At 40.5% G+C, this 17,165-nt stretch overlaps 1 protein-coding gene across 2 annotated transcripts in view; it reads right to left on the reverse strand.

Annotated features, from left to right (window-relative positions):
- KCNH1 (potassium voltage-gated channel subfamily H member 1) overlaps positions 1–17,165 on the reverse strand; it is a gene marked incomplete at its 5' end in the record, with an annotated part of 372,100 nt that overhangs the window by 335,218 nt on the left and 19,717 nt on the right. For both annotated transcript variants that reach the window (XM_080824606.1, XM_080824605.1), the window contains 2 exons: positions 4,729–4,835; positions 8,556–8,679. In XM_080824606.1, the coding sequence (XP_080680732.1) occupies positions 4,729–4,835; positions 8,556–8,679 (231 nt within the window). The remainder of the gene's footprint in view (positions 1–4,728; positions 4,836–8,555; positions 8,680–17,165) is intronic.

Below are 17,165 nucleotides of genomic sequence, written 5' to 3' on the forward strand. Positions count from 1 at the left end.
CTTCATCAGACTGGCCAACAGATAGAAAGAAACCTTTCAAATCATCCGTCCTCCCAGATACTTAATAGTACTCCACACACTCATTCCAAAGCACACCAGGAAGACTTTTGCTAATTACTCCCAACCCCCCAAAGGTGGGACAAACATTAATGCTTATCAAGAGAAGAGTCTTTCTATGAAGTTGTCCTTGCAAATACTACCAAAGAATGGGAAAGAGGAAAACCTAATTTATTAAGAGTTTATAAAAAAAAAAATCGGTAAGAAAATCACTGGAATTAAATTGAAGATATGAGCGAAGAATCTGAACAATTAACATAAAAAGGGTAATTTTAAATGGATAGTAAATAGGAAAAAGTACTTCAGTCTCACTAGCATGAAAAACATGCATGAAACAACAAAAAATGTTCAGTTGTAGGCAGTTTGACATTTGAAAGTTCTACTGTTTGGTGCTGGTGTAGCACAATGAGTCAGATACTTGAAACCTGTAAGTGAACTTGGGAATGGGTTCATTTCTGAAATACTGTTTGGCAAAATGTCTCAGGAACCTCAGTTCCTGTTCTCTGACATGGTAATTCTCAACTTCTAGGAAATACTTCAGAATCCCAATAAATATCTTTACATGAAGATAGTACCCTCAGCTCTGTGTTTAATAAAGTTCAGAGCCTCATAAATATCCAACAGTGGAGGAACTATAAATGAATTCTTTCTAAATTATACTTATGGGGGATTTTAATGAGGAGGGTATTTTTATGATAAAAGATTAAATATACATATGACTTCAAGTTGCATACATATCAAAATCTCAATTATGTAATATGTGTAACATATTACATACATAATAATATGTATGTAATATGTGTAAGTCAAAAGGAAACACCGAAACGTTTATAGCATAGTAAAAGTGCTGTGAGTCTTTAGGGTGATTGTTTTCCTTCCCATGTTCATGTATTCTCCATAGTAAAAATGGTTCAATTTAGAAATCAGAGGAAAAAATATTATTTTAGAGGATGACATTTTACATTTTAAAATCTCAACAGGAGTGCCTTTCCCCCATGAGATTCTATACAGCTTCAAAATGCTGAAAGTTTCAGTCTATTGAACTAGATGTTTTGAAAGCAGGAGCAAACTCTGCCTCCTCCCTCCTTCCCTCCTCCCGCCCATGTCTGCTCAGTCCGCTCAGTCTGCTGCAGGTGATTTCCAATGTGTGTCAAAGTCCTAGAAGCCCTGCTTTGGGTCTCTTGAGACTTCAGTGCATTTCATCCGCCTGAGCTACTCTTTGCCCTTCCCTCTGCCTAACTCCCACATCTTCAGTTTCTACATAGATTTCCTATCTGCTGGGAAGACTTCTTTTCCTGACCTTCTACATTAGAGTTCGATGATCCTCTCCAAATGGTGTCACCATCAAAACACTTATGGCTGTGTGCCGTGGAATAGATGCTGCCCCACCGCTGCTGTAGGGGCAAAGGTTGTGCTTCTTTTCACAACCACATCCCTAGCAGAAGTCTGTGTCTAACAGAGGGTAGTGGGTCAATAAAAAGCAATTAAAAAACAACACAAAACAAAAAGCATAGGGACACCTGAGTGGCTCAGTGGGTTAAGCATCTGCCTTCAGCTCAGGTCATGATCTTTGGGTCCTGGGATTGAGTCCTGCATCAGGCTCCCTGCTCAGTAGGGAGTCTGCTTCTCCTCCTGCCTCTGCCCTTCCCCCCCCCCAACTTGCGCTCTCTCTTTCTCAAATAAATAAATAGAATTTTTTTTTTAAAAGCACAGAATTCAATGTAAATGTAAAATTCCCAGGCTTAATATATAATTTAAAATTTCTAAATTCCTTAGGATAGGATGGGACATGGAGGTCCTAGGAAGAAACCAACATTATCGGCATCAATTTCATGCTTCCTGTTTTCCGTTCGGGCTTAGCCTTGAATGAAATTCCCACTAGCTTTCTAGACATCTTTGTGTAAATCAGAAAGAGAAGTTCCTCCCTCAGCACAGAGGTAAGGCTAGGCTATGGTGTATGGAGGATTCAAGAAGCAAACCATAAGTTGGTTTCTAGTTGTCCTCTATTCAGGGAATAGCCTCCACAACCATACACGGTGGCCCTGCCTTGTACTCACAGCCTTGGAAGGATAGCCAGGACACTGGAAACCAAGTCCTGGCTCCACGTGACCTTGAATTAGGAATTTAAATTCTTATACAATGGGCATAAATAACATCAGCCATGCCTACTTCATGGGGCTTCGAGAATCAACATTTTAAAATAGAGTGGAATCCTATTTTCCACAATGTTTATTTTCTCAAGCCAAAGGGTAAGGAAAAAATTGCATATGACCACAATTACTCTGGAAAATTCTTTCCCACCATCCCAGAAGTAGAACCCCATCCCTAGGCTGACATGCTACCCTGGAGACTGGCACACATCTCTCAATACCCCTCCCACAACCTCAAAGCAGGAAAGAGATGCTGGTTCTTTGTAGAACATTAGTGAACCAATCGGCTTACATGCGTGGGCCAGGTCTACCTCAAGCACATAACTTCAGCTGTAAGAATCACCTTCAGGGCAAGAAGACACTCATAAATACAAGGTCTTCAGCCCCAGAGGCAGCTGGGGGAACAGCAGCTTCTCCTCCCCCATTGCCACTTCCTCTGTGGTACATGACGGCAAATGAAATCACTGACTCAATTTAAATTAAGTTTCCTCTTCTCTCGCTTTGGTGCCAAACACATATAATTTCAGCAAGTTAAATACATAGTCTAATGAAGCTTAAAAACTCTATAGCAAAATATAAATGCAAAGCATTATTTTTGTGACACACCTGTCTAATTAGTATGCATTGTCAAGGGGAAATCCAACTGCTCAGGATGCAAAGCTCACAGGGTAGAAAACCTTGAACTTACTTCAGTAGCTTGGGGCACGTGGACAGGGCCCCTCCTCCCCACAAAAAGGCAAGTGTGCTCCTGGTAAGAGCTGGTGCTCTGGGTTATGGTTGCCATGGTAGAGGACCAGCACAGAGCCATGCAGTCTTTCCCCCTGTTCCTCTCCTGCCAGAAGGAACTCAACCTCCTGGCTGAAGGAGGGGGACAGAGCGAGACTCCATGCTAGTGTGAAAGCTACAGGACCAACCCTCTTGGCTTAGCTGATGCCCCAAGCCAGTCTCTCAGATCAGCATTAGCCCACAGGACCAAGTAAACAGCGCTCTCAGCTGTCTGCTCCAACAGTCCAGACCGAATACCCAGCTCCTTCGAGAAAAAACATGTGCCCTTGGGGCGCCTGTGTGGCTCAGTGGGTTAAAGCCTCTGCCTTCAGCTCAGGTCATGATTAAGGGTCCTGGGATCAAGCCCCGCATCGGGCTCTCTGCTCAGTGGGGAGCCTGCTTCCCCCTCTCTTTCTGCCTGCCTCTCTACCTACTCATGATCTCTGTCTGTCAAATAAATAAATAAAATCTTAAAAAAAAAAAAGTGTGCCTTTTGCTTTTCAGAGGAAAATGTATCACTCTGAATGCCACCAAGAGAAACACGTAACCTCATGGGCTATCTGGGCCACTCTGGAAACATTCTATTGAATCTATGAGCTGTCATTCAATCCTACATATAAAGAACAGAACGCTTTACAGACAAAATCATTTTCTAAAACCAAAACACAGCACTATTAGACATCTCTGGAACATGCTATGGCCATATACCCCACTGTCCCATACTTCCAACACAGCTCGTTTCCATTCGATAGGAAACCTCAGGAGGGAAAAGTGAGTTTTATATCTGCGTACAGCTATTGACCAAAATTCTTCATTAACATACTCCACGGAAGTAACTGTAGCCAAAACAAATACAAATTCACAATCTACTCTGAATATTAATACCATCTCTGACAGAAAAGTAAGGTCATCAGGAGAAGAAAATTTTATTCAGAAACTATTTTTTTTAATTCCACTGTAGTTAACATACAGGATTATATTTATTTCAGGTGTACAACATGGTGGTTCAACAATTCCATACAATACTCAGTACTCATCAAGATACATGTGCTCTTAATTTCCTTCCCCAACAGGGCATAGCACCTGCTGTGCTAGGTACTGTGGAGGACGGACTCAAAGATGATCTGGCCAGAGTCACTGTCCCATGTCTTCCTTTCCACCAAGAAGCCTTAAAGTCTACAAGTGTTTGCAGCTAGCAGCTCACCATAAGTAAACCAATAAGAAAAACATTACCTTGGCAGAAAAAGAGATCAAGAAGTCTTTTTTTTTAAGATTTTATTTTTAAGTAATCTCTGCACCTAACATCAGGGTCAATTTTATAACCTCAATATCAAGAGTCATGTGCTCTATTGACTGAGCCAGCAAGGTGCCCCAAGATCAAGAAGTCTTAATTAGGGGGCACCGGGGTGGTTCAGTCAGATAAGAATCTGCCTTCGCCTCGGTCATGATCCTAGGGTGCTGGGATGGAGCCCCATGTCTGGCTCCCTGCTCAGCGGGAAGACTGCTTCTCCCCGACCCTCTGTCCCCTACTTGCGCTCTCTCTCTCAAATAAATAAAATCTTAAAAAAAAAAAAAAAATTCCGTAAAGAAGAGTGTAACTCAGCAATCTACACCATTTCTCCCAACATACACAATAGCCTCATGGAACAACATTTAGCTGATGGGGGAGAAGAAGATCCAAGACAACAGAGGAAGAGCACCTCTTTTACTATTCCAAGCACATAAAGGTATGGTTCAGAATGGTTTGAATACTCACTATTCTTCTTGTACATCAAAATTTCAAAGGAATTCATCTCATAGTTCTCAAACGTTTGCCGCACCTTTTCAATTGTGTCTTTATCGGTCAACTCCCCATACATAAAACTGCAAATCAACCAAAAAGCTCAAGTTAGTTTAACAAATATTGAGTATTGTACCAGCAAATGTTAAACATCTGTCCTATACCTAGCACTGTGCTATGTGGAATGAACACACACATATACTTAATGAAAACATTCACTATAGGGAGACTCTTAATCTCAAAGAACAAACTGAGGGTTGCTAGCAGGTGGGGGTGAGGAGGGATGGGGTGGCTGGGTGATGGGACACTGGGAAGGGTATATGCTTTGGTGAGTGCTGTGAAATGTGTAAGCCTGATGATTCATAGACCTGTACCCCTGGGGAAAATAATACATTATATGTTAATAAAAATAATTAAATTTAAAAAAAAAATTTTTTAAGACTTATTGATACACCAGCACTCTGTCACCATCTCCCCCCAAATTAACAGTAAATAAGGAGAGACACACAGAAAAGAGTGGACCAGAAAACAGTGTGACCAACACATACGGAATTACAGAACAAAGATTTCAGGCACAGAGCCCTGTGTGGTCAGCGAAGGCTTCCCAGAGGTAGGGACAAATGAAATCTGAAGAGCTGGTAGAAATTAGACAGGAAGGAGGGAAAAGAATATTCCAGGCAAAAGAAAAGTATGTGCAAAGGCAGAGAAGTGAGAGGGAGGTTAATTCTGGAATCTGAATGCAGTTCAGTTCACTGTAACTGGAATATACACAATGAAGGGAGATTTCACAACAGATAGCATAGAAAGATAAGCACAGACCAGATCATGAAGGAACACATGGCTTTCGAAAGCAATGGGGGGAGAGGGGGAGTGTGGGGGAGACACTGGAAGGTTTTAAGCAAGAGAGTTCCATAATCAGATTTGCATTTTAGAAGTAGAACTCTGGGAAATTTCCCAGGAAAGATGGAAGAGTAAATCTGGACCACAGACTTTTTCCTCTTCTAATTCCCAAACAAATAAACAAAAGAATAGGAAAAATCACAAAAATTCATCAACCAAAGAATTGCACCAAAGGGGGCAATCTGATGCTCTAAACGTTAAGGCAGAGCTAAGGAAAGAAACAGAAGATTCAGCCACTGTGTGTGGAGCTCTATTTTCCTACCCACCCTACCCCATCCCCAAAAAAGGCATTAGGTTTAAAAAATTGAGATGATAAAATCCTACAATTCTTACCAATATACCTCCCTACTGCTCACATTTGGAGAAAAGTAGACTAAGGGGAGAAACGAGTAGCATGCAAGAAAATGAGAGAAAACTTCCAGATAGAACTTCCTACTGACTAATTATGGTTCTCAGCAGAGGCAGGAAAACTGTCCATTTTCCTAGGCTCCATTGTGAACAAGGTTTGAACCTCTGGGAATAAGATACACTCCCAGTTAGGTGGAGTAAACCACGGCACAGGACACTCACAACATGGGAGAGGAGAAAAGCCATCTCTCCATGGGGCAGGAAAAGCCAGTTGTCAAAGGCTCCCCATGGACCCAGCAAGCATTTCCCCTGACAACCTCAGGCCTTCATGTGACCAGAACAAGAAGACACCAACACTCAGCCCCCAAGCCTTGGGTAAAGTGGAAGCAAGGGCATGCCTTCCTAAACAATATAGTCCCCATCTTCCAAAACTGCACATACTGAATGCAATCTCTGGTGATGACTTGAATCACAGAATCATAGAATTGCTGAGCCACGAAGAACCCCAAAGGCCACCACCAACTCAAGGGCCTTGCTTGGCTTGATACTGGGACAGCCTTGAGCTTACTACAGGCTTGCGATTGCCAGCGCTCTGTTAAAAAAAAAAAAAAAAAAAAGTGCCGTGCTGCTGATTTTATGAATTCTGTGTCACTTTTGTTATTACGGCCCTTCCCAGCCTGCTGAGAGACATTATTATCTATGGTTGCCCTCGTACTTCTCTCGTGGAATGCTCCACTTTCCATCTATAAATCAGGAAAACAGATAACCGAGCTTGTCGCATTATCTTTAAAAAGATGGCTCAATCAAGACTAAACTAGCCCTGCCTGAGAACAAGAGGACTTCTCCTAGGAGCCAAAAACGTAAGCTCTGTGCCCATCTTACTTAGCCAGTTGCCTTTTTAGCTTCCTCCCACTTTCTCTTTCTGAGTTAATTTGCTAGATAAGTGACCTCCATTTAAGTGACATGATGGTATATATGCTGGCCATTTCTTTCACAATGTGAAACAAATCCCTGCAGGAAGGAGACCTGAAGTAAGTGAGGTGCCATGATCACACCCTGCTCTCATTGGTCTTATGTACTGTTTCCTCAAACTGTAATTTACTGGTAGCTGTAAAGTTTCCTTTACCTGGACGTTAGATTTCAGATACCCGCAATGCAAAAAATAAGCAAAAGAGGCTCCTGAGTGATTAGCAACAGAGCCAGCACAAAGGCAGGTTTTCTTTATCTTCAGGAAAGGGACACCTTCAGGGAATTAAATAAGTTTCCTACAATTGTGAATGAAAACTAAATTTGCAAGTTATCTGCTCTGATCTTCTTCAAGTGTCTGGTTAGAACCAACAAGAAGGAAGAAAGGGAAGGAAAGGTTGCTCAGGTCCCACCAGAAAGTGAGGCTAACTTCCCGATTTGTTTTAATTGTATATATGCAAACACTGACAGAGATGCAGATACAGAAAGAGACACTAATGAGGGTAACAGCACATCACAAATGTAAGAGAATTTTATTGCAGGATTTAAAAGTCACAATTTCTACACCTTTGAGGGAAGAAGGGGACTCTTAAATTTCCCATTTCCCAGCCCCAAACACCTAAAATTTAAGAAAATGAAATTTCTGAAGCATTGAATACTTTTCACCAGAACTAGTTACATGGCTGATTGAAGACCACCAAAATGCAACTTCTGAAATCTGAAGATGATGCCTGTTTCAGGTTTTTCCACCTTTCAGAGATGACTTTATTTCTTGATCCAGCAGGTCTGGGATCACACAAATACCAGTGAAGACAGACGACTCCAAAGAAGGAGTAAGGAGTGAGAGGAGCCAAAGGCTGTGCTAAACCAAGACCTCGTCAGGGCACCACAGAGGGTGCGTCAGGAGGGCCAGGGCACAGGCTCTGCTCAACTCATTCTGCTCTACTCTGCTCCACACTTTGTAGAAGCTTTAAAAGAGCGTTTCTAGCACCTGGGCCCATGGGTACTGCTTAGTGAGTAACCCTGTCAAATGCCCAGGCGGTGTGAGCCGTTAGCACCGTTTGCCTCTGCTTTCGAGTGAGTGATCAGAGATGTGACAGCATGAATTAGAAGGCAACCAAATCTCAGTTCTCTTCTCTTTTTCTGGTGAAAAGCCCTATGAACAAGGCCCTTGTCTGCAACATCGTAGGGATTCTTCTCAAACTGTCATGTAATTTCAAAAATTAATTTAATCACCTTAAATTATATTTCATTTCTATTTCATTTTCAAGAATCATCTAACTTTCCTATCCTTTCGTCTAACACCTCATAAACTTCTGAGTCCCCATTTTCTAGGTAAAATGAGCTTCCTGAGTTTCTCTAGGTGCCCATCTCAGTGACTTACAAGTCCAGTCAGATTGCAGAGACCACATTTGAAGCCTTCTTTGATTCCCCGGTATAGTGCATGAACGAGAGATGATACTACCATAAATATTCCTGAAGAAAACTCTACATGAGAGAAGGGCAGTCCCCACACTGCATAAGCCGTTTTGTTTTTCCAGAAGATACCATGATAGAATGTTGAACAGAACGAGCCCGGACATAAATACCTGCATGTACTGCTTTTTTGCATCACTTCCGCCCTGTGATAGCCAGACAGCTTGCAAAATCCGTCGTTGCTGTACACGATAGGCCAGTCCACTATCTGGGCATTCCCCAACACAAAATTAGTATCTGTTAAAAAAAAAAAAAAGAAAGAAAGAAGAAGAAGAAAAAGAAGAAGGAGGAGGAGAAGGAGAAATGAAAAGAAGGGGCACAGGAGGCAAGACATTAATTGAGAATCAATGAGGACAAAAATAATGTCAACAAATCCAGGTATCTTGATTTCCCTCTAAAACAGTCTCTTGAACAGGAAGAGGGCCCTGTGAGGAATACAAAAGAATAGTTCTTTAGAGCTGAATATTTTGAATTCAAATGCTAAGGTAATTGTCCTCCAAGAGGAAGTCAGCAAAGGAAGCATACTTAACCAACCAATCAATGAATCCTGCAGAAATCCAGTGATATCCAGGAGACATGTTCAAGTCCTAACTCATCTCAGTGAAAGTACAGTGGTACTCTGGAGCAAGAGAAAATGCAAAAGGGATTTCTTCTGAGCTCTATCTAGCATCTTAGCCTTGTCAGTCCTTTGGCCAAAAGCTACAAATTGGCCTTGTTGACCCTGATGAGCATTTACCCATTCCAGGAGGAAAAAGTCTTCTTAGAGAGGCAGAGGAAGGGAGAGGGAGGATTGCCTCGTGCAACACACATATCAGAGAGCCCTCCTCTTGGTAAGGAAGTGACTAGACACTCCTAATACTAGAGCCTTATAGAACCTGATCAAGATGCTCACAATGACAAAAGCCTTCTTGCTGATTCTGAAATTTTGTAGCCACAGAAGTCACATTTCAGAGTTCTTTCACTGCCCACCAACCCACATTCACTTCAGATGCAGGGAGTAAGTGGGCCAGAAACGTACAGATGCTCAGTGTTCTCTTACCACTTCCCACATTTTTCAAGATCAAAAGTCTTCAATACTTTTTGTGCTTAGGTAATCAACTGTCCCTCTTTTTCTCTTCAAGACCTTAAATTAGGCAAATAACATCCAGAACTTAAACATCATCGTGATTTTAGCTTGGCTCGCTCCTTTCCACAGAATACTTACCCCTTCCCCAAGAAAAGAAAAAAAAAAAAAAAAGGAAGAAAAAGAACACGCACACAACCCTTCTTTTGTTGTAAACAGGAAGGGGTTTTGTTTATATATGCACACCATGCAAAGTGAAATAGTAGTGACATATAATGTCCTCATTTAATTGGGACGTTAATTTTGTTCTAGAACAGCATCTACAATTTATTCACAATATGGATAACCATCCCTTCTTATCTATGTGGGGAGGAATAGAGGAACCAAAAGGAGGAGAAATAACTAAATATGGTAATCTATTCTTAAAAATGCTTTCATCTACTTAAAAGGAACATAAAACACAACTATCAGGAAGTTAATCTATACAACTGTTAAGTTTATAAATATGCTTTTACTGAAAATCTATAACCAGTTTTTCCCTCCATTTCTCCCATATAATCATGAATACTTCTGGAGTGTCCACTAGGTACCAAGCACATTATGAGACCCTGGAGATATCAAGCCTGATGATATATGGTCCATGCATTCCAGGAAATTATCAGGACAAAAAGACAAGTGCACAACTACCTAAGAAACCAGTAATAAAACTATTAACTCTGAGGGAGGTAAAGGACCATGTCTCCTTGGGGTCACATTTGAACTTGCTCTAATCTGGAAGGATGAGTAAGACTCATTCAAACATTATGAATGCTAACTTGTAACTAACACATATGATACAAAAACAATATTTAAAGAAATGAACAGAAATTGCCTGTCACTGGTGAACTCAAGAGGTTGTGAGAGGAAGGGAACATTCCAGGCTGAGGAGAAGCCTAAGTCAAGGTCTGGCAGGATAGGACACATAAAGACTGGCGTAAACAGACAAAGGGCACCAGGAAGACCAGACTAGGATGGGCTTGATAGTCAAAGATCTTCGACTTTTTTCTGGAGACAGGATAACCCTTCAGGTACACCACTAGGATGGCTATAATAAAAAAGACAATAGCAAGTGTTGGTGAGGATGTGGAGAGACTGGAACCCACATCCTGTAACCCTTGTGCACTGCTGGTGGGAATGTAAAATGGTGCAGTCAATTTGACAGTTTGGCAGTTCTTCAAAAGTTACCCATCAAGTTACCATATGATTCAGCAATTCTATTCCTAAATATGTGCTCAAGAGAAATGGCAACATATGTCTACACAAACACCTGTCCATGAATGTTCATAGCAACAGTATTCATAATAGCCAAAACATGAAAATAATACAAAATATCCATAAACTGATGAACAGACACACAAAATGTGGTATCTATTTGGCAATAAAAAGAAACAATACTGATACATATTACAACATGGATGAACTTTAAAAATATTATGCTAAGTGAAAGAGGCCAGACACAAAAAGTCACATATATTTTTGGTCCATTTATGTGAAATGTCCAGAAGCAGCAAATCCATAGACACAGAAGGTAGTTTCATCATTGCCAGAGGCCTGGAGGGGAGGGGTAGGAAGATGGATGACTGCCAATGGGTGTGGAGTTTCTTTTTTGGGGTGATGAAAATATTCTGGAATGCGATAATGGTGATGGATGCATAACTCTGTAAATACACTAAACAACTGTACATTTAAAAAGTGTGAAATTTATGGTATGTGAATTATATCTCAATAAAGGTATTTTTTTTCAAAGGGGCTGTGGATAATCCTTCATGCTGGTCTTCTCTTCCTGAGTTATTCTTTTTTTTAAAATACCAGACTCCTTACACAATGGAATACTATGCAGCCATCAAAAGACATGAAATCTTGCCATTTGCGACGACGTGGATGGAACTAGAGGGTATCATGCTTAGCGAAATAAGTCAATCGGAGAAAGACAACTATCATATGATCTCTTTGATATGAGGAAGTGGAGATGCAATGCGGGGGGGTTGGGGGGAGGTAGGAAAAGGAAAAATGAAAAGATGGGATTGGGAGGGAGACAAACCATAAAAGACTCAATCTCAAAAAACAGACTGAGGGTTGCTGGGGGGAGGGGGGACGGGAGAGGGTGGTGGGGAAATGGACATTGGGGAGGGTAGGTGCTATCATGAGTGCTGTGAAATGTGTAAACCTGGCGATTCACAGACCTGTACTCCTGGGGATAAAAATACATTATATGTTTATTAAAATAAAAAAAAATGAATAAAAAAATAAAATACCAGACTCCTTTTTTTTTTAAAGATTTTATTTATTTATTTAACAGACAGAGATCACAAGTAGGCAGAGAGGCAGGCCAAAAGAGAGAGGGGGAAGAAGGCCCCCCGCTAAGCAGAGAGCCTGATGCAGGGCTCGATCCCAGGACCCCGGGATCATGACCTGAGCCGAAGGCAGAGGCTTTAATCCACTGAGCCACCCAGGCACCCCTTCCTGAGTTATTCTTGAACAAAACAACTAAGCCTTTAAAAAAGTACAAAATTCACTAAATCAAGGTGGCCCAGTCAGTTAAGTGCGTGACTCTGGATTTCAGCTCAGGTCATGATCTCAGGGTGGTGAGATTGAGCCCTGCGTGGAGTTCAGTGCGAAGCCTGCTTAAGATTCTCCCTCACTCTCCTCCTCTCCCTATGCCCCGCCCCCCACATGGCCCTCTCTCTCTCTTAAAAAAAAAAAAAAAGGAAAGAAAGAAAAGAAAAGAAACAAATTCACTAAATCACCCTTAAATGTATATGAAGTCCAATCAGTTTAACTTTCTTGTTGACTCCTAAAAGTGTAAGTAATCTCCCTCAAAGAGCTCATAGTTAGGAAAAACTGAGTGAGCTCTTTCATGACTAATGCCCCACTAAAGTTAAGTGCTAAGAGGGAATGATAGCCAGTTATAGATAATGATTTGACAACATGTGTTTATTTCCTCTCCTACCCTAGGCACCCCCCCTAAAATTAAAGTAAATGAATTAAAAAGGTAAAAATCCACACAAAAATTAGAGTAAAAAAAGAACAGAATAAATGACAATGAAAGAAGCAGAAATAATATAGGAAACAAAAAATAACTTTAAAAAAAAAATTCCTGATTAGTGTCCTGAGAGAAATTCAAGAGATATTACAAACATAAAACAAGAACAGGATGCTATGGAAAAAAAAAAAAAAATAAGAGAACAATTAAGACCCCCTGTAAATTAAAAGTGAGTAATTAAAAATTCAATATAAATTTCAGAAGATAAAGTCTCACAGAGAGTAGTAGAGAAGAGACAGAAACAGTTTTTTAAAATAAGACATAGAGCATCAATCCAAGAGGAACAACATATATACTAACAGGAACAAGAGAAAGAACAACATGAGAAAAAGCCAGACATTTTTTAAAAGTTAGAACAATCAAATGTGAGAGTAGAATAAAGATATTCAGATGTGCAAAGACCTAGAAAAGGCCATTTCTCACTTTTTTTAAGATTTACTTATTTATTTTATAGAGATCGTATGACTGGCAGGAGTGGGAGGGGAAGAGAGACTCCTCCAGCAGACTCCCCACTGAGTACAGAGCCCAATACAGGGCTAGACTACAGGACCCTGAGATCATCACCAGAACCAAAATCAAGAGGCAGATGCTTAACCGACTGAGCCACCCAGGCAACCCTCCTATGTATTCTTTCTTGGGAAGTTACTTGGGGATGTGTATCAGCAAAGTGAAGGAATAAGGAAAGAAGATAACATGAGAACCGGAGGGAAAGTGGCTCCAAATATAGAAATCAGGAAGGAAGCTAACAGAAAGCATTCAGCACAGAATGGTTCAGAGAACAGATGTCAGATGTTCCAGAAGAGAGTTATCTAGGGATAAAGGAGGTCAGGATCTGATGATATTCCTGATCATTTGAAACAACATAAAAAGTCAATATAGGGTGCACCTGGCTGGCTCAGTTGATTAAGCATTTGCCTTCGGCTCAGGTCAGAATCCCAGGGTCCTGGGATCAAGTCCTGAATTGGGCTCCTAGCTCAGCCAGGACACTGCTGCTCCCTCTCCCTCTGCCCCTCCCCCCTGGCTTGTGCTCTTGCTCTCTCTTTCTCTCTCTCAAATATATAAATAAAATCTTTAAAAAATAAGTCAATATAGGTGCAAAATTTGGGGGTGGGGAATGGGCAGGAAAAGAAAGTAGAAGTATCAAAGAAACAAAAGCTGTGCAAGAAGGGAAACCAAATCACACCATGTCTCATCACCATCACAACAGTCTAAACACCTCATTAATTTCTAATTTTTAAAACCAACAAAGTCAAAGCATGCAATATTTAACTATAAGTATCTAAATATAATCTTAGCAATTCCAATGCCGTAAAAATACAAATGATAAGTTAAGAGAGAAAAGTGAGAACAATCATGGGATGGTGTCTAGAGCTGATATAGTAAAAAAAAAAAAAAAGAAAGGCATAAATATTTTCAAGTTGCAAAGATAACCAATAAGGGAGTAATATAATTATATTAGGAGAAGGAGGTTGAAAGTAAATAAAGTGAGATAAAAACTCAGCTAAATTAATGGAAGTCAACAGCTAATAGCTAAAATTGATACATCTAGAAATAGCTGTAGTGCATATTATTTAGAGACATGGCAGAAACTATAAGAAGAAACAGCTAAAATTAGAACATGTGACCTCTGATGAGCAGGATGGGCAGAGGGAAAAGGCACAGGATGGTTGTTTTTCTTTATAAGCTCTTCAGTTTGACTTTTTTAAGCAAGAACATATACTACTTTGATAAAAATAAGTATATTCTTAATTTTTAATGAATTTAATCAGAAAAAATTAACTTATTGATTAAATTTTTTGTTAAGAAAAATGAAAACAGGATATATTTCAAGTTCCAGGTATTGCTGCAATTTCCCATAAACGTATTCTGGTCATCCTTTAAAGGTCCTCACCCTTCCTCAAGCATTCCCATTTGTCGCTGCAGTGCAGATTAGTCTTATCCGGGAAAAAGCAAGTCTCATTATAGAATTTAAAATTCTAAAATAGTTACCTCTCAGCGTTAACCCAAGCAAGAAATTATAGTTGCCAGGAAGCAAGGTTCTTTTGCTACCATGTGATATCCAAGGATATGGAGTGAATGGAGGAAAGGATTCTGGTCCCAGTCACAAAGGCATTTGCCCCCAACAGGAAGGAAATTTTTCCCCCTTCCCCTGCTCCATCCCCTTGCACACATGTTCGTACCCTATTATGGTTGGCTGGAAAGGGGGACTAGTTTAGATTGTCTTCAATTCCTAAACTACAAATAACTGACTTGCAAATTACCTTCCAAAAAACAATCTGTTTATAAATTGTGGGCTACCCATACAAATACCATAATGCTACATATATCATCAGAAACTAAGGGATTCCACATAAGCAATATTAAAGATATTAGTAAGAATGCAAACCATTCATCAATATTTACTCTGTGCCAGGCTCTATACTAAGACTTGATCATATATTAAGGGGAGGGTTTTTTTAATCTTCATAATAATCTTTGTGAGGTGGTATTACTTTACTAAATGAAGTGTCACTGATTTCATCATTTTACTCACAAGGACACAGAGCCTCTGAGGACATAGTCATAGCAGGTTAGAGTTAGGATTTGAATGTAGGTCTATCTGACTTCAAAACTCTCGCTTTTAATCATCATATTACATTGTCTCCCTCATGCCGTTAAGAACTAAAATCAGACCATTTCTATGAAAATCTTTTTAACACATTAGATTTATGGCTTTCCTATAAAAATACTAAGTATAATGAGACTTTTAATTGGTGAGTCAACATTACCATTTTTGTTACCATACATTATAATTCTACTTTGTGATCTACAATGATGTCCTTAGGAAATACTGATGTGCGTGGACGTAATCACTCCTCATCTAAATGTTTGCATTTCCCTGTCTAGATTTCCAATGCTTGTCTCTTGCCCCACTTGCAAATTATCACCTCCACTTCTTAAAACTTACTATGCTAAAGAAAAGAAAAAAAAGAAAGAGGTTCAAATTTAAAAAAAAACAAATCCCAAAAAACAAAAAATTTAGTGTGCTGACCTATTCTCTAACAGCCCTGCCTCCTCATAGTGACAGACAAGGACAGGAGAAGAGGGGAGACTTTGTGCCTAGATCCCCATCTGACACTCAGGGGTGGGAGAGGACCTCACACTGGTGACTTAAAGGAGCTGTGGTACCAACCTGGCCATATTAACTTCCTGGGCATCCTCCCTTGCCACCACCCCCACCCGCAGCAACCATGGACTCTGGAAAGGATCCAGAAGTTCCCAACTATGCTACTAGTGCTGATGTTGCATAAGCAGATGGTTATCACAGTAGAGTGAAGTGACCCTGTAGCCAAAGGCTGTGTCAAATGGCCTGACTTAGGGGTTCAGGCAAATATCAGAGGTGAGCTGCACAGCCAGTGGGGGCCTAGACAGGATCAAGTTAGTACACACACACCACACATATGCATGCATACACACACACATACCACACACACATACACACACAAGGAGTATGTGATGGGTTGAGGCAGGGCATCAAGTTCTGCTCAATTCAAGGAAAAGAATATAAGCTCAGCTGCTAGTCATCTAGTAACCAGAACAGAGGCCATTACCAGAGACCCAAAGACCTGGGGAGGGGGGGAAATAAGACTCTGTACTGGGGATCTGAGGGCCCCGAGGTGGTGCACGTCCACCCCACACACACGTGTTGGGTGGCTTGTGTCCACCCCACACACCATCAGAGGGGGAAACAGTGGGGTGGGCTGAATTGGATTTTCAACACAAGAGACTGAGTTACCTCGAAAAGAATAATTAAAACAGAAGCATTTGAGATACTACTAACTGGGACATTCAGAGTCTCCTTTTGCTGTTCAGTGGAGTGGGAACTTCTGAGAGATAAGCTTTGTTAAATAAAATAAAGAAGTTAACCAGGGCACCCACGTGGCTCAGTCGTTAAGTGTCTGCTTCAGCTCAGGTCATGATCCCAGTCCTGGGATGGAGCCCTGTATCAGGCTCCCTGCTCAGCAGGAAGCCTGCTTTTCCCTCTCCCACTCCCCTTGCTTGATTCCCTCTCTGGCTGTCTCTCTCTCTCTGTCAAATTAATAAAATCTTTAAAAAAAATAAAAATAAAAAATAAAAAAATAAAGTGAACCCAGGTCGGTCTGAGTCAATTTGCTACCATGCTTCTGGAAGTATATCTGCATAAAAGGAGATGGCTCAGAAAGTGGGAATCTCCTGAAAAAAGTGCATAAACTCTGGTGTAAGAACTCCGTGAGAGCAATTTTGTTCAACTAACTCTCCTTAATTCCTCCAGGTGGTTGGCTATACTCCCACTGGTTAAGAATGCCAAATAAGAGGGCTCTAGTGAAGTGATACGGACTTTCTAGCTAAATGGAGAGATATGTATTCCACATCCAAACATAAATGACTCTGGGATTATTTACTATTTTCCAAGCTGAATATATGAAAAGTTATTTTGAAGCCAAGCAAAACCTGATTAGGAAAGTATCCCATTGCATGGACAAAACACTAAAAAACAAAAACAAAAACAAAAAAAAAAAACCAAAAAAAAAAAAAAACAAACCCCAAACAAACATAATT

This window comes from Martes martes, assembly GCF_963455335.1.
Source record: "Martes martes genome assembly, chromosome: 15".
NCBI lineage: Eukaryota > Metazoa > Chordata > Mammalia > Carnivora > Mustelidae > Martes > Martes martes.